The following is a 26,001-nucleotide window of genomic DNA, read 5'->3' as shown; positions in this document are numbered from 1 at the left end:
GCATCAGCAACAAGTTACTCACAAAACAAGACCTACTTCATATCCAGATTTTCAATATGTCAAAGAATATTTTCATGCTCAAAATTCTTTAAACGTTGATGGGATTATGCTATTTTATTAATATTTTTAAATAACTCCTTACATTTTCTCTAGTTTGCAATCAAAACATTTTTTTTAAAAACAAAGACACAACCTTTCTGAAAGGACTTTTTACTTCCTAACCTTTCAATATTGGATTTTAAAAAATTAATAAACAGTGTTATACACACACACATATAAACACATACACAAACACACAGTGTTTTATGTGCACTTACATATGTCAGACAGAATACTATTTGCAAACCAAATTCCATCTTTTGCTGTAGTAATTTTCTGAATGAAATGCTAACTCTGATAGAAGTCAAATGAATTCTAAGTACTTAATCAAAGGCTATTTTTTTTATTGTTCAGTCTGGACAACAGACAAACAAGAAGTAACATGCTTGCACATTAAAAACAGCTGTATGTACAGGAGTGACTTTTTCAACTGCCTGTAACTGCTAGAGCCCTCTGAATGCTAGAAGCCAGGCACGGTGGCATGGAAAGTCCCTCTGTTCGTGAACAGTAGAGCCCATTTATGGTAAGGATCCAAGGAACTGCATGACATACCAAAAGGAAAATGCACTTAGTTTAACATAAGGATATGAGGACAGGAGGGGAAGGGAGCTGGCTGGCTTAGTCGCTAGAGCGTAGCAGAACTGCTGGCAGGGAACCCCTGTTGGCTTGGAACAAAGGAAAGTATGACTGGAAAGATTTCTTCCTGCAGAACTGTTGAACATCCAGTAGCTTCCACAGAAATTTAAATGTCACAGTTCACCCAAGATCGAAAGTGACTAGTTTCATGCCTCAGTGTGTGGAAAGCACACAACTGCCACGCTTTCTTGGAGACCGGTGACTTCTTGATAAAATGTACAGTTTCAAAGTCCTATGCACACTTCTGACACTGAACATCCAACTAGATATTGAAAGTATCTCTTTATTATAAACTCCAACACTGAAAAATGTACATTATAGAGATAGTCTTGCCAGACTCTTTTCAATGGTGCCCACTGACAGGAGAAGGGACAATGGGTACAAACTGGAACACAGGAAGTTCCATCTCAACACAAGGAAAAACTTCTTCACTGTGAGGGTGACCGAGCACTGGAACAGGCTGCCCACAGAAGGTATGGAGTTTCCTTCTCTGGAGATACTCAAAAGCTGTCTGGATGCCATCCTGTGCAACCTGCTCTAGGTGACCCTGCTTTAGCAGGGGGGGTTGGACTAGATGGTCTCCAGAGATCCTTTCCAACCCCTACTCTTCTGCGATTCTGTGTAATCCTTCTAAGAAATGCTAAACTCCATCGAATTTAATACTTGCATTAACACAACTAAGAATCAATCCTATCCTTGAATTCAACTTTTATTACCTATAAAAGGACACATGCCTCACTTAAATTTCTGTGGTTAATCTGAAAGGATAAACATTCATAGAAGTGTGGAGATCACAAACAGGGATAAACAAAAAACCAAAACCCACCTGCATGGTGCGCAGCGTATCAACGGTTTCTACTTGTGGCACTACTTTGACAGGCTGACCCTCCCATGCGCTCCAGCTGTCATCTAATTCATGGTCTTTATCACTGCGTTTGGTCATTAGTAAATAGGCCTCATATGCAATCTCATCTGAATCCTTTGAGCAATCCTTTCCAGCAGCTGCATTGAGGAGCTGCAAAATCACTGATTTTTCTCCTGCAATACTATTTGGTACAAATACTTGTAAACTCTCGAGCCCAGGGATTTGTACCTGTAGGAAAAAATAAAAATATACTGAGTGAATCTCACTGTCTTTTATGATACATAAAATAGATATATGTTATCTCATGTAAGCAACAGGGAGCGTTTCCATCTTAAACAGCAGTACAATATACATACTAAAACAATACATCCAGCCATTTTTGCACTACAAGTCAAAACACATTATAAGAAATTATTTGTCTTGAAATCCACTAGATCACCAACTTTCAGTGACATCTTTCCTTGCACCTTCAGTTGATCCTTCCACATATTCTTCTAAAGGAATCTTGTTACAAAAATTCCGATTTCACATATATACTATATGTGTCTGTATATATGTCTGTATGTATAAAATATATACACACATATTTAAAAAAGTAAATTAGTCAAGACTAATTTAAAACTTATGAAGCACACATTTTTAAGGCTGGAATATTAAAAGAAAAAAAATTCCTTCAGGATCTCTAAAAATCCACATAACATTTCTCAATGGCTACAAAAGATAAGAGTAAGCAAAAATATGGCTAAAAATAGATCAGTTATTCTTTTACTATTCATGAAGGAGAGATCAATTAAGCCCAACAGGAGTGCTTTTAACAAAATACTGCTTATACTACTTAAAAACTACTTCTGTGTTATATCTGTCACATAGTTACCAATACTTTAACTAAGTCAGGCATCAGAATCAGACCATGAAAACAGTAAAACAGTTGATACCTGTGATCTGACATGAGGTAACTGACTTACAGTGAAGTTTAATTCTCTCTTTTCAGAGTTTGATGTCATTAAGCTAAGACAAAACACTGCACTCAATGTTTTTACCCTTAGGCAGTCATATTTTATAATTAAAACCATTATAATCCACAGGTCAATGTAAAAATTAGATGGTTGTACTGAAAGCTAAAATAATTTCCCAAAACTAAAGAGCATCTGACTGAAAAGGCTGTTAAAAATTTAAACTCCCTACAGGATGTTAGAGGGCTAATATATGAAGCGTTAATCACCAAGATGTGTGTCATTTTCAGTGGTGGAAACAAGGGGAGAAGTAATACATAAAGAGACATAAATCTTGAGATCCAAATAATCTAATCTAGATTATTTAACTCATGCCCTTACACAGATTTTTCAAATTCAAGACTCAATTTTTTTTTTCTTCACAAGATGCACATAAGAACAATGATACTATCTTTAACTAAAAGGTCTACCAAATTTAATATTGTATCTTAAAGCAGCCAAGAGCAGATACTTGGGGGAAAATATTTTTTAAAAAGTAAACATGTATGATTTCTCTGACTATGCTCTCTCAAACAATTCACAGACCAGGGTCTGGTGAGCCAGGTGTTTCATCCATGTATTTAACAACCCTTTATGAACTTCTCTCCTATGAACTTGTCGGTCTCTCCTTGAACCAATTTCTACTTTTAGCAATCATTTATATAAATCTGACAAGAATTTTGTCATGCAAAAGTTAGTAGATTATTTCCCAATTGGGAATTATAGTTATTAAATGTATGGAAGGACAAAAAAAGAACAGCAGATCCAAATAAACTTAATCTGTTGAAGCAACTGACTGACTTAAATTCAAACTACAGTAAAGACTTGTTGACCTAGGAATTATTAAAGAATAAAGTGCAAAACCATAAACACGGGGATTTATAGCACAGCAAATATCAGGCACAGAGTTTAACCTACTTTTGCTGTACAACAGTTTTCTAGGAACAGTTATTCCGGAACAAAATAGAGTCCCTGCATTTCTCACATCCTTAGTACTCTAAAGGAAGCTTGCTAGAGCAGACCTCCACCAGAATATTGTTGCTTTATAAAAGCACACAAAGCACAGGTCCATAGTCTGAGATTATCTACTTAAACATGTCCATTTACTTATGCATCTGTTTACGTCAAACTTTAAAGCATTTATTTTTCATAAAACTCCCTAGTAAGTGTTATTACTCCCCTTCCGCAAAGGAGTAAGTACTATTGAAGCAAAATGGCTTTTCCTAAGTCACAAAGAGAATCTTTGGGAAGACGAGGAATTGGACACTGATTTCACAAAACACAGACTAGCATCCTTACTCACAAAAACACAGCTACAGAAAATAATTTGACTGGCCAAATTCAATATTAAATATATGACATTTTAAATGTTGAGATATAGATGCCACATTAAAAAATTGAAGTATATCAAGAAATATCCTTTGACATTTTACTTAGCATCCCCACTCTACTTTCATGCCTCAACTGAATTTACCTTCACATACTCTTTTGTTTTCAGAGCATTCAGAAGATCTCGCACAGGGGCTGACAAAGCAAATTCTGCTGCTATTTCAAGGTCCTACAAGTAATGACACAACAAAAGAATATGTTTTCAGACAAAATTTCTTTAAAGCATATAGATAAGATGAGACTTTACTGTTAACTTACCTTCCTCAGCATTTTAGCAAAACCAAGAGCTTTGGAGGCCCTTTCTCTAGCTTCATGAAACAGTTCTTTTAGTGCTCGGCTGGTCTCTATAACAGACCTCCTGAAACATTGGTAAGAATAAAGTGCCAATGTTTAATAAATTATATTGCATTTTTACAGCTATTAGAAAATAAGAATTATTTACATATACATATATGTCACTAGAAAGAGCATAGAAAAGACAAATATTTACAAGCAGGTGACTGAAAGAAATTGAAATTGTGCAGGTATTTTCATAAGGATATGAAAATTGAATTTAAAGAACATTAAATAAACAATCTCTCATACCCTGAAATCAAAAGAAGGTTACTAGGCTTCAAACGAACAAAATTATTGTTCATTACTACTGCATACAGAAATATCGGCAATAAAGTCCATGGAGCCTTGCATTTACAGATTTTTAATTCTAAGAAATAAAATGCAGTATGTACCTCTCAGGTGTACAGAAACATGAGTGTGCTTATTATTACTAAGCCATAGGGCTTAATACCTGATTTCATCTGATGCAGTACTGTCATCGGCACTGGCCCAAAATTCATCACAACTGTCTTGTAGTCCAGAATCTAAAAATATTCCTGTAGATTTCAGCAGCATTCCTGCAATATCACTGTGGCAACAGAAATGGTGGAACTTCAGAGTCTTATTCAGGTAGCATGGCACCTTAAACTTCTTCCTACTCTGTCCAACACAAGAGAGCCGTGTTGCCAAGTCCGCCTGCAGAAACAAGCAGCATCTTGGGGTCCCTCAGGTACTCTATGTGCACAGGGCTAGCAGGAACAGGGACTTTCCATAGAAGCAGTCATTCCTGTTATAGCTAGAGTAACAGCAATCTGCACTTACTGTGTCCTATAACTACAGTCATTGTAATAATCCATAAATTCACAATCAACTGCTTACTGAGGCTTCAAGAACCCCAATTTGGGAACCCTGAACGAACGCAGACTTGAATAGGTATCTGGTACAAATCAACACCATAAGCAGAGTAATTAAATAAAACTTACCAGAACAGTTTTCCAGCTTGAGCTTCACCTCCTCTTATATAAGGAGTTATTTCTTTGGTGAAATTCCATTCTTCCTCCAACAGATTTTTTAAACTATGAGACGCTTGAGGTAACTGCTGTAGCATTTGGATCCAGCTTCGCATATAATCAAAGTAAACCTGTACATGGAAAGAGATAATTTAAACAGAAATTGCTACACAACATGTAACTAAGGACTATAGCTTCTTAAGTCAACAATCAATCTCAATATTATACAAGTTGTAGAAAATATTTCTACGACATTTATTGTTTGCTATGGATGAAAATGAGCTACATGTTTCCACAACAAAGGTGCAATTTATGGCTCAGGAAGTAAAAAGCGCTACTGAAGTATTAAATACTACATCTCCACAATACTTTTCTGAAAATATTGACAGTACCACCACCTTGCTTGCTGCGCTGCTATTCACCATTGTATCAGTGAATACCCGCAGTGGCCAGAGTTTTTAAAGCTGAACTACTGAAAAACAGTTTCTAAATCTTTTATTAACTGGATTACTCCAAAAGGTTTTATCTGAACATATCCTCCTGGATATGGGTAAGTGCAGTGAATAGGCTTCTCAGATTCCACATTATACCTTTATATCAAGTCTTATCTCTCACCTATATTTAATTATTATTGTTTTAAACCAACATAAAATCCAGATAACCACAATTCTTGTTCAAACATCTACCCTTCAGGATCATACTGAATGCAAAAAATTAGCTGCAATTTTTTTTAATTCAATAATCCATAACATCAAGCAATGTCCCTCTTTAGAAACAGTTAAGACACTTCCTATTGGTTTCAAATATTTTTGGACTACACTGCAATAATGCCAAGATCATAGAATTATAGAATGGTTTGGTTTGGAAGGGACCTTAAAGACCATCTAGTTCCAACCCCCCTGCCATGGGCAGGGACACCCTCCACCAGACCAGGTTGCCCAAAGCCCCATCCAACCTGGCCTTAAACACTGCCAGGGAGGGGCATCCACAGCCTCTCTAGGCAACCTGTTCCAGTGCCTCACCACCCTCATAGTAAAAAATTTCTTCCTCTTATCTAATCTAAATCGACCCTCCTTCAGCTTAAAGCATTACCCCTTGTCCTGTCACTACATGCCCTTGTAAACAGTCCCTCTCCAGCTTTCCTGTAAAGCCCCCTTCAGGTACTGGAAGGCTGCTGTAAGGTGTCCCCAGCACCTTCTCTTCTCCAGGCTGAACAATCCCAACTCTCTCAGCCTGTCTTCAAGGGAGAGGTGCTCCAGCACTCTAGTCATCTTCATGGCCCTCCTCTGGACCTGCTTCAGCAGACCTATGTCCCTCTCATGCTTGGGACCCCAGAGCTGAACACAGTACTCCAAGTGAGGTCTCACGAGAGCAGAGTAGATACAGAAAAACCTTAAAACTCTACTCTGGGTTAGGCAGGTACTGCGTTCTGATAGTCTCAGGCAGTAGCTCCATTCTTGACTTTACTTAATTCGCCTTTCACTCTCAGCCTAATTCCTCTTCCAGTACTCGCCTTAGCTACCTTGCCTGCCTAAACAAGGAGTCCACAAGAAAACACAAAGAATAAATTCCACCCCCATCCCTCATTAAACCTGTCTTAACCTTCTGATTTCGTACAACTTTTCCCTATCCCTATTTTCAGTTCAGATCATCTCTTCAGCTCTCTTTGCCCAGCTGTCTCAACCTTCTGACAATCTTGACCATTCATCAAATCTTTCTTGCCTGCTGCTGGTGCTACAGTAACCTGTAACTCTGAATAGGTACAAACTGTCATTCTTTAGAGTCTGATAAATTTATTCCTATTTAGACAGTCTTGTTACTATCCCTTTCAAGACCTACAAAAAGGAAAATACTTCTTATTGCAATAATAGTACACATTAAAAATAAGGTATCATTAATGGATGAATGCAATACCAAGATATTAAGACATTATATTAGTCAAACAATTGTATTTATTTTTTTATTCAATACTACAAGTTTATTAGAAGTTTAGTTGAAATGTATGGAATTTACAGTTCTATTTATGAACCATTTTATCTTACATACTGGCAATTTACGAGTATACTGTACCACAGTCTAGTAAACAAAAATCAGTATTACTAAAATTATTGCTAAGCAGCAATGGCTACCGCGTTACTTTTACAAGTCCATTAAAACAATAAAATTATATTAAATTAGCACAAGAATAAAAAAATAGCAAGACCAACAGAGACAACAGATTTTATGAGCAGTATTCAGATTAATACACTTACTCAAACTCCGAATATTTTCTCCTCTTTGAAGCTTACCATTAACATTTTATGCAGGTCCTCTTCAAAAGAATCAATGTTGCAATCAATCTTTTGTAAGTCATCTAACACCTCCCGTAACATAAACTGGTAATATTGCTTCATTAACAGGCCACCCTTCAGAACCTCTTTACACTCTCTCACTAGCTGCAAGAAAAAAAAGCAACCCCAAAAACTGCCATCAGTCAAGATATTACTCTTAAATTCTCCCTGGGAAGTTAAAGCTTAATTTGTCAGATCATGAAGATCATGGTGCTCTAAGACATTCAACACAGGCTATAACAGACAAATAACGTCTAATTGAACTACCTAGCAGAAATAACCCATGTGCATATACACACACACCCCTCCAGTTCTCAGCACAAATGCAGAACTGGAGAACCACCTTGAACTGTTAGGAACTATGCTGCCACCACATAATGCCAAATTGCCATTAAAAAAGAACAGCGCTCTCTGATAACACAAGATCATCAGGATCGCAAAAGCTATTGCTAAAAGTGAAACATGGATGACACGGCTCAAAGGGGCAGCTAGTGAGAAAGGATGGGAGAAAAAGCACACTGTAGGAAGCACATGATCTGTGCTTGTTTTCTGTGTATACTTTTTCTTGCAAACCAGATTCATTTATTTCTTAAGTAGAATTGACTTGCTAGTAATAATGGGTTTGTTCAACTCAGAGAAGAGAATATGCAAGTCGCTTCAGGGAAATTCTGTCTGGATACAAGAAAAAAATGCTTTACTGGGAAAAAAAATAAACACTGGAACAGATTGGCTAGAGAAGCAGTGGAACTTCTCTCTCACTGAAAGTATTCATGATCTGGCCTTACAAGGCTCTGGATAACCTAATACAGGGCCCAGCTTCCAGAAGGCTGGACCAGAGTAAATCCAACCCAGACTTCTCTGCAGTTCTGTAGTATTCTGTGAACTTGCAGAACAAAGCAGACCCCTAGACTCTGCTTTGAGCCTGCTCAAGACTTTAGGAATTACAATTTTTCAGGAAACAAATAGATCTATTTGTGAAATATCCTCCACAGTTCCTTTGCCTGTTATTGCATGGGAGAGCAAGCATTTTCTGAGTTGAATTCATTTTTTCAATGTAATTAACAAGACAGCATACACCATCAAAACAGTCTGTAACAAACATATTGTTTTCCAGGAAGAAACTGCCACTTTTACTTAACTTGAAGTCCACAAGGAGAACAGAAAACGTAAGGGCAAAAAATAGCCCCACTCTCTGGGAAAAAAGGATATATTGTGCTTTCCAATACAGTATGCTATACTATATTTTATTATAACTATGACTGTTAAGATTGAAATTGTAGCTACTGTGCTTTTGGATAAAAGGGCATCCAAAATCCTGGTATATCAAGGAAGTAAAAAGTGGGGGGGAGTAAGGTGGGGTAGGGAAGAGACCAGACTCAAATTTATTTGGGACCATAATGTAACTTAGCAATTGATTTTGGAGCAGCAGATAACTGGAATGTGAAATCATAATCAGCCCAAGAGCTTATTTAAATGTTTACCCTTAAAGACCACTTGATAAAACTCTGATCTGGTTATGCTTGCCAGGAAGCAGGGAGATGACTTCAGACAATTTTAGTATGTCCTGGGCCAGACGTTGAAAACGGCATTAATCTAAAGCCACCATTGTATCAGATAACCACCAGAAAAGAAATCCTCATACAACATTCTCAACCAGTAACAGGACTGACAATCCTGGGTCACTACCCACAGAAAACATCAGATATTTACATAGAACAATATACTGGGAAAGAAGGTTTTTTTTTTTTCATTTTGTTTTTCTTTTTAATCAACTTCTATGTGTCCACCACATGTTGGCAGAGGTCTTACATTTCCAAAGAAAAAAGGATAAAATCAAAGAAAAAACGAAATATACAGACCCTTAAAACTGGTTACGCTGCCTAAGAAACCCAAATGGAGGAAGATGTGCTGGACAAGGTTATATAGTTTATAATGCAAATGGGACAAATACTATTTACCTTTGCTGGCTGATAATTCTTTAATCACCAGTTTTGATTCCTGGAAGTCTAAATCAGAGAAGTATATATGACCAGTTGTTTACTATGCAAAAAAAAGAGCTCCATATGAAATACAAAACTATTTATAAAATTTATTATGTAATTATACATTGTCATTTCTTAAACTAATCCTCTTTAAACTGACAACTTTATCATAACGAAATGACAAAGTCATTCCAAAGAGGAACCATGAAAAAGAAACAGTTGAAACAAACCTGTTTAATACTCAAAAGAGATGGTTCCCCAGCAGGTCTCTGTTCCAACCTTAGCTTGAGACATTCATGGATAACATTGAGCAGGACTCGGCAAAGGACCAAGAATGCAGGTTCAAAAGACGGCAAATCCATGGATTTCAGCTCCTCCCATGACACAGTACTGCATTTTTGCTCACAACAAGGTGGGGAATTTAATAACTGCACGTAATCTGAACATAACGTGGGATCTGGAAATTCTGAAAACTGTAACAAGAAATAGGTATTATGAAAAGGATCCTTAAGTTCTTTAGGATTCAGCATTTGTTTGAAGTAGCACACACTAAAGTCCCTTTTTAATAGGTAAGATTCTCTTAACTGGAAAATCAACCACAGAAGTTTCAATTTATCTTTTTTTTTTATTATTTTTTATTTGAGGATCACCAGGCTGAGGAAAACAATTATGGACCCTTGGAAGCGAACAAAATCTCTTACTTTATGTTTCTGTTTTAAAATGACTAAAGTATCCATTAAAGCTGGAGATCACCTCACTGCATAGGAAGAAACTGCTGTTTGAGGTTATGATGAACATACAAGTTAAGCCTAACATAATATATGGGAACATATATTCAGGTCATTATAAGATACAATACTTGACAATTTCAAAATATATTAAAAAAATAAATAAATCAAAAGGTCTTATGCTAATGACTATACCTAGAGAAACAACTTTGCACTTGGCCATGCCAGGTGAGTAACCTCGTTCCTTTTCAAATACATAGTGCATATGTTATATAAAACTCTACATTGTAAAGTAATGCAATATTCAAGAAACTGTCACTAGCTAAATTGAACAAAACTGTTGGAAAAAAAAAGTTATGAACTTTGGTAGATGTTAAGAAATTGAAACTAAAATTAAAAAAGGAAGATAAAATATAGAGATCGAGCTGTTTTTTTTTAATTAATAAACTGATTTTTCATTTAAATAAAAATTACATTTATATGTAACGACATTTCTAATTAGAGAAAATAATTGAAGCTACCTGAAATAGACATCTAGATATCTAAACTACATACCTTCTGGTAACATTCTAAGCAAAACTGTACATGGAGGCACTCTGGGATTTAATGTAGGAAGAAAATTGGGACTGCAGTATGTGTGCAGCTCTTAAAGATAACAACACATTCTACATCATCTAAAGACAAGATTTGTTTCAAGTTGGTTTTGTTGAATTCTAATTCTCATTTCACAGCTGCTAACTATGACACCTGAATATCCTTCATTCATACATTAGACATAACTAGCATTTTTTAGGTTTTTCCTTCAGTGCCAAATTTAAACAATCTCACATCAAACAAGGGGAAAACATCACCAGGAATTAGATCAAATTATTAAGTGCTGTCCAGAAAATTAAAAAAAAAAAAAAGGCCAAAAAAAAAGCCATTTTTAAGCTTATTATCTAGCAGAAAATTAAAAAAAGAAATTGTTTGTTCCTTTATACCTTCAGACACACTTTTGACAGTTGTGCTTATAGTGTTGTACAAGCTCTGCTTTCTCAGAAGAGCCACACAAAATTACAGCTACCGACAAAGTCAATTTTCTTATTGTTTTTATTTTTTAATATTGTGATGTTTCTCAACTGTGATGTGGGATAGAATAGCATATTCATTACTGTCTAATGTTGGCACAAAAAAGTATTATGCACTGCAGATTCTTAAGTGGTTTATAAAACCACCAGCTCATTATGCAGATATAGCAAACACGCATGAGTGGGGATTTCCTCTATACCTCGTTTAGTTGAAGTTTAATCACTAGTTGATCTACAGTAAAAGAACTTATCTTCTTGGATAGTATATTAATGTCTTCTTCTTACTAACTCTCTTTTAAAGAAAAGCACAGCACCAGAATAGCACCAGAGCTGAAGGCTTTCATACAAGAAGTTTTCAGTAATAACGGATCATGAAAATACTACACTTCTACAGTACAACAAAATATTTAAGAAATACAATCTTCATCATGATGCAAGTATAGTGTTGGAAAATTTATTCTTATAAAAATATTAAAGAACCAGTTTATGAGCAAAAATAACACAATGAAATTGAATAAATGTGTTAGTTCATTTTCTAACAACACAGGACATTAGGGTTTAGTATTAGACACCCGAACTTCTATTGTTCAGTTTGACTAATCTTGATCTTCAGTGGGCCCAATCTGAAATGTTTCAAGTGACTACCAAATACTCTTTAACAAACCCCAAGAAAACAAAGTCCAAGCCATTTATTGGGATCATACATAAAATTCATACTCAAAAGTGCAGCCAGTTGAATAAACAACAAACAGGGTACACGGGCTTAAATCTGTTCTACTAAAATAACATCTCTGATTTTGTAAATTAAATAAGAAATATTAGCTGTTTTCTTTAAGAATCAAATCATACAACTTCTACACAAAACAGACTACCATGCGTAGAGCCTTGTGAAAGTATCAGAGCCTACGAGAAATGAAACTTGTCCTTTAAAAAACACTAAAAACAGCTATCTGTATAAACATTTACATATATTTAAGATGAAATGAGCATTAAAATGCATACAGTGAAGGAATCCAGAAAGCACACTTTAGATGAATGACAGCGTTTAAGTAACAATAGAGATGAAAGTATGTCCAGAGATTTTAAAGTGTATGTACACACATAAAGACAGTCAAGATATACATATATTAAAAAAATTCCCCAAACCCAGAAGTAACGATTAACAAAACACTAACAGGTCTGACTGCATACAAATATCAAACTGAACTGCACTAAAACACCCAAAGACACTACATTCAAAGTAGTATCAGATGCAAAGACCAAGCAGTTTAGAACCATCTCCTCTATTTCAGTCTGATGTCATGTCATCTTTTGCTGCACTAGGTACCACATTTCTGACAAACAGTATTTTCTGTTTTTAAAAGCATGCTTTTAATTTTGGGTCAGGAAGGAAGTCTACAATTTTATAACATTCACCTTCAGTCATAAAGTAATTTCATAAGAGAGGGTAATATTCCAAAGAAAATGTAATAATTACTGAAAATGAACATTCAAAGAAGTGGCAATGGTAGAGAAGGAGGGAGAAAAGATTAACCTTACATCTTACACAAGTCATCCAATGCTAAATTACCAAAAAGTTTAATTCTGTGAAGCTGCAAAGACTCTAGCTACTAGTGTTTCATTAACTTTTTTGAAGAACTCTTATGAAGTCAAAACATTTGAGGTATTTAGCAATTTCAAAAATATATTCGAAGTAGTTTTCAATACCCTCAAATTACATTTTATTTCCTTTGGCTTTTTAAAGGTATTTCTACATATATATTAAGCTGAATTTCTAAGTATATCTGATTTGGGGGTGCTTTTGGTTACTGTAACAGATACCTGCAAGTTTTGCTTAGGCACATGACTCTAGAAATACACAAAGATTTTCTTAATGCAAAACCTCCTAGAACACAAGTTGAAACCAATTAGAGAATAAATAAAAAAATCAACTACTAGCTTCATTTTTACAGTAATATCTACCTTAAGAACAGTATGAATAAGAACTTTTTCAAAATCAAATAACTTTATAAATATAAATTTATTAATCCTAAAAAAATAACCTCCAAGGGAGATAAACAATTCTTGTTCCTTTTGAAAATGTGACAGTCAACACTAACAGATCAGAAACATGTCAAAGACCATATGTAGTATCCATATTTGAACGGGCACATTGTCTAAGACGTTCCTTCATCCAGAATCCATGGTTAGACTCCACACACAGTGCCACTTCATCGAGGAGGGCAAGTAATCCTAACTACTAGTTCTTCCTAATATAAAAATGCCTACAAGTTACGTAACAGTTTAGATTAAGAAACAATATTCTGCTTTGAAAGAATGAGTGACCAAAACTTACCACATGAAACTTCAGCTACCTTCCTTCATTTACTGCTTATTTCATATTTTTTGTTTTTATTAACTCACATTCTTAATTAAGAATATAAAATGACCCAAAGAAAACAAAATTAAACTAAGAGCCAACTGAAGAACACAACATGCTAACATGACTTGTTTTCATAGATTTCAAGGTTAAGAGAGTCCACGCATTTATCCAATCTGGCCTCAAGGATAACGTGTCACACAGTACTTCATTTATTTAGATGAGGTAAAACCCAAAACATTAGTGAAGTTTTCATAAAGGATGTCTTGCAGAAAGATATCCAGTCTTGAAGACAAGAAAAAGAAAGCGACCACTTCCATAGCTATTTTTTCCTCACAATTCAATTTTTGTGCCTAATTTTCCATTGGAATTTTTCTGACATAGCTTTAGACATTAGAAAATGTAATGCACAAAGATGTTATCATAAACATGTCATTTCAGTTACAAACAAGAACATAGAACTAGCTTGTCCTACACACAAATTCTAACTCAGGTCAAGTGACAGATTCATTTCAGTGGAGGCAGAACTGGGCTCTTTAATCATAACAGACACTATCTTTCAAAAACCAACAAAGCAACCAAAACTTTCGTAAGATCCCAATTCCTCCAGTTCCAGTTAGAAACAATACAGCAGGGGAGGTACTCCTGTTATCCATTTACACTAGTAGCAACCTACCTCCAGCTGGTGATCACTCCTTACCAACGCCATACGGGCCCTTTGCAAGGAACCATGCATTAGCTTGTGCAGTCTTAAAATTAGCTTCCTCAACCCCATCTGCTTCAGTGCTTTATCTACAAATGGCCTGTAAATAGAGGTCAAACAGTGTTGGCTGCAGCTTGCCTCAGTACTGCATTCTGGAATAGCCCAAGAGGCAGAGTCATCCCCAGATTCAAGCCTATCAAGCCTCCTTGAAAAATGGTCCTGAAAGTCAAAATTTGGCTTATTAGTAAAATTGTTCTTGATGGCTTGTCTAAGTTCCTCAACACTCTCCTCAGAGATTTGTTCTTCACCATCGCTCTCCTCTGTGCATGTTCCTGAGGATTCTTTTACTTCTGTTTCCCTATCAACTTCTTCATCCTCTGGATCATTGTCCTTAGATGGTCGAGGAGAAGGAATTTCAAACACTGGCCAGCCAATGTTAGAAAGATTTTTGATGCCCAATACAGTTCCCATAATCCTTAGTTTTTGATTTAAGTCTTTTGTAATATTTAACCACAAACAGAGTGCCTGCACTCTGTCTTGGAAGTCCTTTGCAGCATATTTTTCATAGTCCTTTTGAAGAGCCTGCAGAGATGGATAAAGTGCTTCTATATACTCTAGCAGCTCCATTATCCGCTTTACTTGCTCAAATGAGACCCGCTGGCGATGGAGGTGTTCATGATAGCTTGAGTAACCCAAAGCACTAGTTCCATGTGTTGCTTTGCAAACTCCTTCTCCTGAAGTACCATTGAGACTGGCGCCATTTTTAACACAAGAGAAGCCTCCATAGTTCACTTTGAAGGTGAGAATTTCATTGATGATATCAGGGATAGCCTGACGGGCTGCATAGAGATAGAGGTCTTGGTCATTAATGCTCCGGCCAGCATGCCAAGCTTGCAGCTCCAGCCAGATCAGTTCATTGGATCGGTTCAGCCAGACAGAAGAGGTGTTTTCCTGTCCTCTTTGCTCCCTGTCCTTTTTCTTTGAGACTGAGGTAAGTTTTAACAGAAGCCGCAGGGTTTCAAAGAATTTTAAGCGGTCTGCTGGGCAATCAGTCCTAGAAGTCTGGCGTGCAGTTCTGGGTATTGGCATGGGCACAGAGACTGGAAGCTTAGCATTGCTACAGCCAAGGCTGAGGTAAGGCTTATTGAGATCAACATCTGGAATTTTTTTTGGCAGAGACCCACCAACCGAGTCTAACATAAATGAGCACTGCACATTTTTCTTGTGATCTCGTTCTGTTGTCCTTAAGGTGTCTCGGATCTTTTTCCCTTGCTTATAGCTGTGCTCCTCCGCATTCTCAATGGTTTTCCCATTGTCTTTATGAACAGACTGAGTTGGCACACTCATCTTTTCTGTAAGAAAAGAAAAAAAAGAAAGAATGTGACTGCAGCAACAAGAAAAAGCATCATTCAACCCAGCTCCTGATCACGTTTCTTAGGTTGAGCATAAAATATTGTTTAATACCAATAAAACAAAACAGCCATGTGTGGAAGTAAAATGCAGTCATGGAAATTAGTATAGCTAAATCAATAATTGCACCAAAATTTTTTTCTCCTCTTGCTTTATGTCTTTTGTAGAAAGGACCGACCTCAGAGAATTCTCATTATCCTCAGTATGCCAACTACTGAAAACTAAGTATGATGAGAAGGAAAAGAATGGTTTCCAAGTTCATTTTTCCATACTTCTGTCACACAACCTCCCAAACAAAAATTCAAAATGCAACAGAGCATTATTAAGGTTTCCAAGTCAAACAGAATTAAAAAGACTCCACTGCACATGCAATTTCATAAAAACTGAACCATGTACGATTCTGAAATTTAGCTTGAATGATCCAATTCTGGCTCCTGGGGGCTTGATCTTAGTTCTGGGAAGCCATCTGTAGTCTTCATGCACTGCCTTAGCACCTACTTCCTACTTCCCCGCCCTCACTTGCCTTCTTCTCTTACCACGTAAGAGAAGCCCTTTCCTGCCTAATTGTGCAATCTTCTCTTCTCTTCTTGCTCTTTCCTCAAGAGCTGCAGACCGTATCATTCTTCTGCAGCACTAACAAGTGTTTCAATCTAGGCTTTGCAGATCAGGACAGGAGGAATTGGTATTAAAACAGTGGTTTTTTCTCTCTTGGAATTGGTGGCAGGCTGGAGAGAAACACCTGTATCTAGACTAGCTGCAGTCCAGGGATCAGCACTTGGAACAGAACAAGCTACATGGTCAGAGGGCCCCTGCTTATTCAAGAACAGAAAGACTTTCAGAACAATGGCTGAATACTTTGTCTTCTTTTCACTTTTCACTGTGACTCTAAGGATTATCTACTGCACATGGCTCATTCCCAACTCTAGGGGTAGTAATTTCCTTACAATCTTTGTTGCTGTGCTCCTCACTATGACATCTGTTAACACCAGAAATACTAATAAGCTCATTTGCAAAAAGAGGCCTGTTCAGTGGAAGGATAATATTATTCCCTTTCTATATATGGAAAATCATGATAGAGAAAGATCTGTCAAGCTTGCACACTTCTGGGTGCCAAAAATGGGAAGAGCTATTGGCTCAACATTTCAGAACATTGAGCACTTTGTGTTCAATGCTCCCTGACTTCAATTGCACCTTGAATTCTCAACAGTTTGCAAACCACATCCCAGAATCTCTAGCTTGCTTCTGGGGAAACAAGAAAGAGAGGAGATTTTAAGTTGTGCTATTTGCCTAGCATCACACAAATTTTCATGACAGAATGCTGTTATCATATGATGCACTTCACTGAATTATCAGATGGCCATTCATTCTTGTTTCGTTCACTACATATCTTCCAGCATCTGCAACAAAAGAAGGTACAGTCATACAGAAATCTGTTTGTTTCATCACAAAATTCCAAACAATCTCTACTCATGTAGGACAGCAGTTCTTTGAAAAAAAACCTGGTGTGGTAACATTGCTCAAGGACTATCAAATGTATTTACACAAAGGCATTGTATTAAAGTTGCAGAGATGTCTGAAATGAAAGTGGAGAGGTACGTGGTCAGAGCACACTTCGCCTGTTTCCATCACAAACCCTGTTTTCAGCCGTTAATGAGCAGTAAGTGGCGTGACCAGCCACACTGCCTCCTTCCAATCCCCGTACCTAAAAATATAATTTAACCCTTGCCATAGTTGTGCAGGATTGGGCAGGCCACAATGCGTACAATGATACTTAACTCTGGAGGAAAAAAAGGAAATTATATTCTGAAGGATATGAGGAAGAAAGAAGAACCACAAAGTCATCACAGAAACTGTTTCTTGCAAATATGGATTTTATTAATGCCTCTTATACTACTTTTATTTCAGGTATTCACACATCTTTCTCTGAATAGCTACCAAATGCAATAGCAGATGACAATAAAAACTTAACTGAAACACAGTTTTCCTCCTGGAAATAGAAACCTATCAGTAATTCTAAGAAACTTGCAATGGAATTCACTATCATTGATTTTACATTTATCTACTCAAACACTACTGTCAGACAGAGGTACCTCACCCTCACCACTGGTTACTAACTTGTGAGGTTACCAGCATCAGACAAAACACAAGACACAAAGTCCAGCTGAACACAGCAGCTTGAATTCCATGTCACAGCTGGCACTGTCACAAGGAGGCAACAGCCCAAAAAGCTTGGACAGGCAAGCAGTGGGAAGATACATTCCACATTGGCAGGAAAGAAGGAGGAAGATGAAGGAGGTTGACAGAGATGAAACACACACACACGCACCAGACTGAGGCAGATTAGAAATGCATCAACTTTTAACAGCACTTTCATGTTAAAGATTTTTATGACCCTGCAAAATAAATGAAAACCATGGCACATTTAAAGATCACTTTCTGAATTTATCCTGTAGCTACCAGGAGGTGCTCTAAACCCCTTCAGGTTGTATTTTTAACTTACTTTTCTTTGTCAATATTAATCTTCAGATTCCCCACTCTACCAAAACACATTGAAAGAAAGGTAAGTTAAAAATATGATTCATTATTAGACTTCGAAAATTCCCTAATACTTGAATATTCATAATTCTTAAAAAAGCCCAGGCACAATAATCTACAAATTGTTTCAAAATCCTCTCATTCAATCAAATAAACAGGTGTCAATGATTCAAATATACCTGACAATTCTACAATGAGTATCAATATTATAATTGTACGAGTTCGACTACTAATTTTATTGCAGTTTTGTAATATAGACTTAAATTAATTTGTAAAACAAGTTCAGCTGTACTAACAAATTTTGAGTTACAATTACCTTTAGTGCTACACGGGGCAGGTAGCTTTCATGACTAAGCAGCGATCAGCTGTTGAGAGGGGGCACATGGTTAGGCCCGAGATCTTAAACAGCTCATTATAAAAAAAAAAAAATTAGAAAATGAACTTGAAGGACTTGATAGTGGTAAAAAAGTGGAGCGGACAAAGGTTCCCCTTCAAGTATGAAGTTACAGAAGCTTCATACTAAAAAGCAGACAGGGCACTGTTTTGTTTTGGTTTTTTTTGTGGGTTTTTTAGGGGGTTTGTTTGGTTGGTTTTTGTTGGGGTTTTTTTTGTTGTTTGTTTGTTTTTACACAGCCCAAGAAGCTAACACTTCAATAAGTAAGCAAGCATCACTGGACTGACATTCCATACCCTCTGAGTCAGAAAAAACAGGCAGGAGACACACATGACCTAGGAGCAACTCTGAAATGTGTTTAGCTTAGAAAATACGAATCCCATGGGTCTTGGGCTACAGGAGAAATGATTCAGAAACTAGTTTACATAGATTATTGCATTGATTTATTTTTTGGTACTAAATGCAACTTATAAAAAACTTGGTGTGACAGAAATTAAACAAACATTGGAGATGCAAGTAAGCAAGCCTCTAATACCCAAAATTCTTTCAGTTGCCTAAATAAAGATACATTAAATCTGTGTTATATGTAAACATCTGAAAAGTTATTTGAAATTTTCTTTTTAAACTGATCAGTTACATCAAACTAACCCCTGAATGAATTCTCTTACTGAAGTAAAACCAATTCAATCTCAATAACAGCATATGCAGACACATTCAATGTCAATCAACTAGTCCACTTTCAAGTTGCTGGTTTTGTGGTGGGTTTTTGTTACAATACAGAATAAATTTTCTGAGATTGTACATAGGCAAAGTTAAACGAAATTAACCATGAACTTTCCAGAAAATATATTTTACACAATACAACACTATCCAATTGATCAAAAAAAAATAACTAAGATATACTCACAGCAACCAAGAACAGGATGTTATTATTCCAGAAGTAAGAACCATTCCCCTCACAGGTAGAAAGTGAGAGACCTTGTTCCAAAACCCCAAAATCTATTAGTAAGCATAACTAAGTTCCCTGTTTCTCATAAAGGTATCAATCCTCAATATGTGTTCAGCACCAAAGGGCTACCATGAAATATTATGTATCATAGTTCTTTAGTATCACAATTTCTCTGTTCAGAAACTAACCTTTTTTTGTAAAGCACAGATACAAGAAAATCACAGAAAGCAAGGAAAACTGTTACATAACTACCATACACTGAACTAAGTAAGGTTAATATTGCATTAGAAGAGTTTAATTTAGCCAACAGGCACGATTAAAAGCCAGTAAAAGAAGCTTAATAATTCCAATGCCTACACAGCTAACTGGCAAGTATAACAAGATTTCTCTTCAATTTAGTTTGAAGAAGAGGTCTTTTGGCTAATGCCCTCTTCACAGTGACATTATTCAGAGGCTGTATGAAATGGAAGGGAATGAAAAGCTTTGGAAGATGTGTGCATGGGCTCTTCTCTAATGAACTTGCACTCCACGACTCTATGCAACTGAAGAATAAACTGTATTCCCTTATTCACACTAAACCATTTATCTTCTTCTCTTCTATGCTTTACCTTGAAAATGTAATCCTTGCAAGTAAATGCACTCTGTGATAACATTTCCTTTTTTCATATGAAGCCGTTTAAAAAATTGCTTCCAAAATATTAACTGGCAGTAGTTAAGCTGTCATAACAACTTTGGCAAACAGCCTTGTCTGACATAGGTGGTTGTTGGGGGTTTTTTTTAGAAAAAACAAAACAAACAAACCAACCCAAAAAAACCAACCTAGATACACTGTGTATGAAAATACTGAACATACAATCTTAATAAATGGCTTTTTTGCACCCATCACAAGCTCAGCAAAACCACTAAAATTGCACATTTTTTTCTTGTTTTCCTGGAAAGGCAGCTTGAAAAGATGTAGCTACTGCACATTTTTTAAAATTATCTTTTCAACAAGCAATTACCATATTCTGCATCTGCTCAAAATTAAAGAAAGAAAAGCTTAAAATTCATACTGTAACATAAAAATGTTTTATTTAGTATTAGATATCATTACTTAGTAACATTAGAAAAAATATATATCAAGTATCTTTTGTTTTTTCCCAGTTATGCCTTTATGACTAAAGTGTCAACAGAAGTAAACAGCGGTAACTACAATTTAATTGCTTCAGTGACAACAAAGAGTAATCACTGAAAACTCTATTCTTCTATAAAACAGACTGTGAAATGCTTCAGAACATCAAATTGGGGCAGAGAAGCAATTACATCGTTACTAGGGACCGCAGAAAAAAATTGAATGGAAAATACTTCTGAAGGTCGTTTTATCCAACCTCCTGCTCAAAGCAGGGTTTATTTCAAAACTAGTTTAGCCTGCACATGATCTTAGCCAGTTGTGTTTTGGAAATCTCCAACGATGGAGATTCAACAACCCAACAATCCCCCTGGCAAACAGTTCACTGTTTGCCCACTCTCACGGTAAATTTTTTCTTCTAATACCCGAAAGAGTCTTGCCTTCTTACAAGTTACGACAGCTGTCTCCTGCCCTTTCACTGCAACTAGTATCTGGCTCCATCTTCCTTATATCTTTTCTGTCAGGTAATGAAGGGCTACTACTATGACTCTATGGTCACTTTAGGACAAAAAGGAAAACACCACACCTACCTTTCAAAGTGGAGCGGCTAGCAGGTCTCCCAACGTTATTTTTCTGATGCTTTGTTGACATACGCTTCATCTGGCGAGGTGTACTAGGAGGAGAAGTTCCATAGAAGGTGTCAGCACTTGCTTCATCTGATAATTCCTCAGGGTCAGATTCAGAGATCTTACAAGTAGCATCTTCTGATTTGCACTGTTTCCTGTAGAGAACGAGTTTAAAACCGTGATGTTAAAGAATTTTTACTTACAATACCTGTTTAGAAAACTAATCCATTGATAAATCCCAACAACAGCCAACCCTCTATATTTTCCTTCCACAGCCATGTATATTTATCCCAAGCTTTTTCACACCCATAAGGGCACCTTTTCAATCAAGCAAAGTACAGGCAACATACAACAAAGAGGATGTATAGCCAGAGTGCCCCTAGGAGAACACAGTATAAACATACATGCATATGTAATCTAATTGTTTCTGAGAAAACTTGTAGCAAGCCTAAACTGAGAGGTACATGAAACAAACAAAGGTCCAAAAATCCAAACATAATGCAAGACAGTCAATCTAATCAGCAGCAGAGACAACAGCAGAAGTCTTCCCTTCCATCCTCTACCCACTAACTTCTGCATACCATGAAGGCAACTTCTAAGTTCACTGAAAAGCTCTCCACCCTTCACAACAATTATCTAGCATAGGAGACCTGAATGTATTATATGTATTGTCTGCTGATTTTAATATTAAGTAGGTTTAATCTCAGAATTATTTTTTTTTTGGTAGCAAAAAAATAAAAAGATCTCCATAGTAACTTTTTAATTAGCCTCAATTACTTTGGCACTTTGCAAAAAATACTGGTAAAACTTACAAAGAAGTCAGAGCTCATGCAAACACAAAATTAAGATAATGTATGTGTGTTTTTCAAACCACAAATCCAGCTTAACCACTGGATGCTGCATCACTGAATTCAACAGAAAGCATGTATCTTTGCAGGATTAGTATTACGTCAATCCAGAGTCCAGTACAACTGCTTTCCAACCCCAAGTAAGACCTGTCATTGCTACTGCATCTAGCAGGATCTGCAAACATTGTAGACTAGCATTACATACAGTGTTACAAAACATTTTATTATTTAAAAACTGCTGATTTGTCTTTGTAATTTTCCAAAACTCTAAACCATTTTGATCTAAATTGTTCAAAGATAAAACTATAGAGTAACATTTTTTTCCTTTAGTGAGGAACAGATCTTTAAAAAAAAAAACAACAACCCAACCAAACACCACAACAACAAAACCCAATAACAACAACAAAATCCAACAAAACAACAACTGCATGGTAACACACACTTAACCCTAGCAACGGCACAATTCCATTGCAGAACAAGACAATCAAAGTCCAGACTGCTATGATTTCAGTGTCCCCTTCTCCCTAGCTGAAAACTCCTATAGCTTTTTCTTTGAGTCAATTCTGGCACTCATACGATTGCCCACTAAGCCAACACCAAAAGCTGATCTATTTGTAAACTCACTTGGGAGGAAAAAAAAAAGAAAAAAAAAAAAAAGGTATTGGTTTTCATATGTAAACTCTGGGCAAGCTCAAAGACAACTTCCAGTGCCAGCTTCCTCATGTAAGAGGTCTGATGTAAAACAACCACAATGGGGGGCATGCACTCTTATATTAGGACTTGCTTTAAAAATAAAATATGACAAATACAATACATGAGTAATCACGTGTCGCGGTTTAACCCGGCCGGCAGCTAAAACAACCACACAGCCATTCACTGACTCCCCACACCACCAGTGGGATGGGGGAGAGAATCGAAAGGAAAGTAAAACTTGTGGGTTGAGATGAAGACAGTTTAATAGGACAGAAAAGAAAGATAATGATGATGATAATAACAACAACAATAATAGAATACACAAAACAAGTGATGAACAGCACCATTTCTTACCACCTGAAGCCAATGCTCAGCTAGCTTCCAAGCTGCACTGCCCGCCCCCCAGTTATATACAGAGCATGATGTCATATAGTATGGAATATCCCTGTGGCCAGTTTGGGTCAGCTGTCCTGGCTGTGCCCCCTCCCAGCTTCTTGGGCACCCTCCACCTTCTCGTTGGCAGGGCAGTATGAGAAACTGAAAAGTCCTTGACTGCTTGGCAACAACTAAAACCATCAGTGTGTTATCAACATTATTCTCATCCTAAATCCAAAACACAGCACCATACCAGTTGCTAAGAAGATCAACTCTATCCCTGCCGAAACCTGGACTTCACATCAGATACTCCTTCCTTCCTCCTGGACACTTGCTCTGTCCCACCAAATAAGATTACTTCAGTAGAGTGGCAGTTGGGCATAATACCACTAATAGCTCAATCTCCTCTGCATGATCAAGTGACATACAGCAATGAAATTACTCTCAGACTGTTAACAATCAAACTTGTGAACCACATCATTGCCCCGTCAATAACATATAATTTGAATTGTTCACAATGTTAAAAAAGCTCCACAAAATAATGAAATCCTCTGGTCAACTCAGGCTTTAGGGGAAAGTAGACGGCAGCAGGACAGGGTTTTAACCTCTCTTACTATCCCTTTACACCCACTGATGTTTATCTACCCAGAGTAAATATAGAGAAGGGAGAAAAAGGAAAGGAGGGAGAGAGGACTCCAAGGCCAAAACAAGTCCCTAACTGATTGAATCCCATGGATAGGCTGGAGCACAAAGTGACATCAAGACCTCTGCCTTCTCCCAGCATACGGGACCCATTACCCCAGCACAGTCCTCTCTCGCCACCGCCACCACTCCCCACTGGTGCCATACATGTAACTCTCTTGCTTTAACATACATCTAGGAGAAGAACATGCACCACTCCAGCTTGGAGGAAGGGAAAAAATGCAGCTTGCCTCCATCCCTCCACATATTTTATTTCTAAAGCAGGCAGGCAAATAACCCCATCTTGACTCTGGTAAAAGACATGGAGGCAAAGAAGCATTCAACCTAAATCAGACAGTCCAAGACTAGCATCAGTACCTGATAACTTCAATTTCAATTTCACTTGAATCACAAACGACATTTTACTTGCTACTATTTTTGAGACAGACGAGTAATGTTACTCATGCTCTGGTGGAGCAAGTCTGAGTGTCTGCAGGAAGAAATATGCCAGAGTATTGCCAGCCAGTAGAATAGCAGTAAGGCTAGCAAACCAGAATATCAGATACTGTATTTTTTTCTTTGCCTTTAGCTATAAACAGAAACAAATAGCTTAACATGCAGAACAGTTATGTTCTCTGCAAAGCCACGGAAACATTTATTGTGTGAAATTACTCTTCTCACATTTCAGCTTTGAGAAGGTGGCAGGCAAGTTCACCAACCATTGTAGACAAACTTTAGAGGTTACCCAAGAAAAACAACTCAGGTGGTACCGTAGCGCTGCCTGTAGTCTAAGGAGAGCCCTACACTGAATTTGACCCTAATGACAACCACACAGAATCGCCAGTACTTTTAGCCTAGTTTCCTTGCCTTGGGAAATCATGCTGTTTGTGTGTCTTCCAACAATCTGATTTAATTAACCACTATTGGCCAAACGTAACAAAGAAGTCTTAACTTGTTCCTACACATCTTGTGAAAACAGGTGGATAAATAACAGAAAAGGATCTTGTAAAAATGCTGAACTGGGAAAGCAGATCACAAGTTCAGATCTTTTTGGACATCAGAAAAATTTTATTCCTGAGAACTCTTGCAAACAGCCCTACTGCAGAAAAAACTTCAGGCGGAGCACACCCTTCTGATTTTGCCAAAGACAAATCAACCACAGGAGACTAAACCACATGAAACAAGAAGTCATTAGTTCCAGTGCTTATGGAACTATTTATTTTTTCAGTGATCTCACTGGCCTGGCAAGGCGCAGGGTGGGGTGCTGATGCTCTTGTGGGGCCTGGCAGAGCAGATCCTGCGGCACTCACGTTAGGTCTCAGTTCCAAGGCAATTTTAAACTAGGACAAGTTACCTCGTTATAAAAGACCAGTGAAAACACTGTTTTCCTTCTGTTTTTAAGTGAGCAACCTATTCTAAGAGTGTAATGATCAAACCTCTTCACCAGGCTGAATGAAGTGATGTTTAAAGACCATACATAAGCTTGTTCTTTCCTCAACAGTCACTGCTACCTTGATTGCTTCTTGCTATGTTTGATGAGAGTGCATGGAGTCCAAAAGCATTCAAAACACCCTCCAATCTCACATTGAATTACATACCTGCCTACGCAGTGGGAACCAGTACAACTTACTTAACATTCAGACTTTTTTTTTCCCCTGGGTAGTTTAGTAAGCTGTTCTTTAATTTGTTAAAAACCATAGCAGATTTATCACAAAGCATGCAGCACTAGTAGTCACATCACAAAACAGCAATCATGCTCCACACAACCACTCCTGTTAGCAGCTGACGAGATGATCTAACTGGAGCTAGCTCATCTGCTGAGAGGGAGGAAGGCACAGGTTGCAACTTAAGTGTAAAAATTCAGCATGCTCCGTTCAGTGTTTGTGTGCAAAGACTGTGTCTCAACT

At 37.1% G+C, this 26,001-nt stretch overlaps 1 protein-coding gene across 6 annotated transcripts in view; it reads right to left on the bottom strand.

Moving 5' to 3' along the window:
* MAP3K4 (mitogen-activated protein kinase kinase kinase 4) overlaps positions 1-26,001 on the bottom strand; it is a 71,171-nt gene that overhangs the window by 32,181 nt on the left and 12,989 nt on the right. For all 6 annotated transcript variants that reach the window (XM_075748509.1, XM_075748506.1, XM_075748507.1 and 3 more), the window contains exons 2-10: positions 21,462-21,652; positions 14,449-15,827; positions 9,849-10,091; positions 7,595-7,741; positions 5,280-5,437; positions 4,769-4,885; positions 4,240-4,339; positions 4,067-4,150; positions 1,562-1,828 (exon numbers count right to left, since the gene is read on the bottom strand). In XM_075748509.1, the coding sequence (XP_075604624.1) occupies positions 1,562-1,828; positions 4,067-4,150; positions 4,240-4,339; positions 4,769-4,885; positions 5,280-5,437; positions 7,595-7,741; positions 9,849-10,091; positions 14,449-15,827; positions 21,462-21,652 (2,686 nt within the window). The remainder of the gene's footprint in view (positions 1-1,561; positions 1,829-4,066; positions 4,151-4,239; positions 4,340-4,768; positions 4,886-5,279; positions 5,438-7,594; positions 7,742-9,848; positions 10,092-14,448; positions 15,828-21,461; positions 21,653-26,001) is intronic.

The sequence above is a fragment of the Balearica regulorum genome, chromosome 3 (genome assembly GCF_011004875.1).
Source record: "Balearica regulorum gibbericeps isolate bBalReg1 chromosome 3, bBalReg1.pri, whole genome shotgun sequence".
NCBI classification, from domain to species: Eukaryota; Metazoa; Chordata; class Aves; order Gruiformes; family Gruidae; genus Balearica; species Balearica regulorum.
This window is presented reverse-complemented; position numbering and strand designations above follow the sequence as displayed.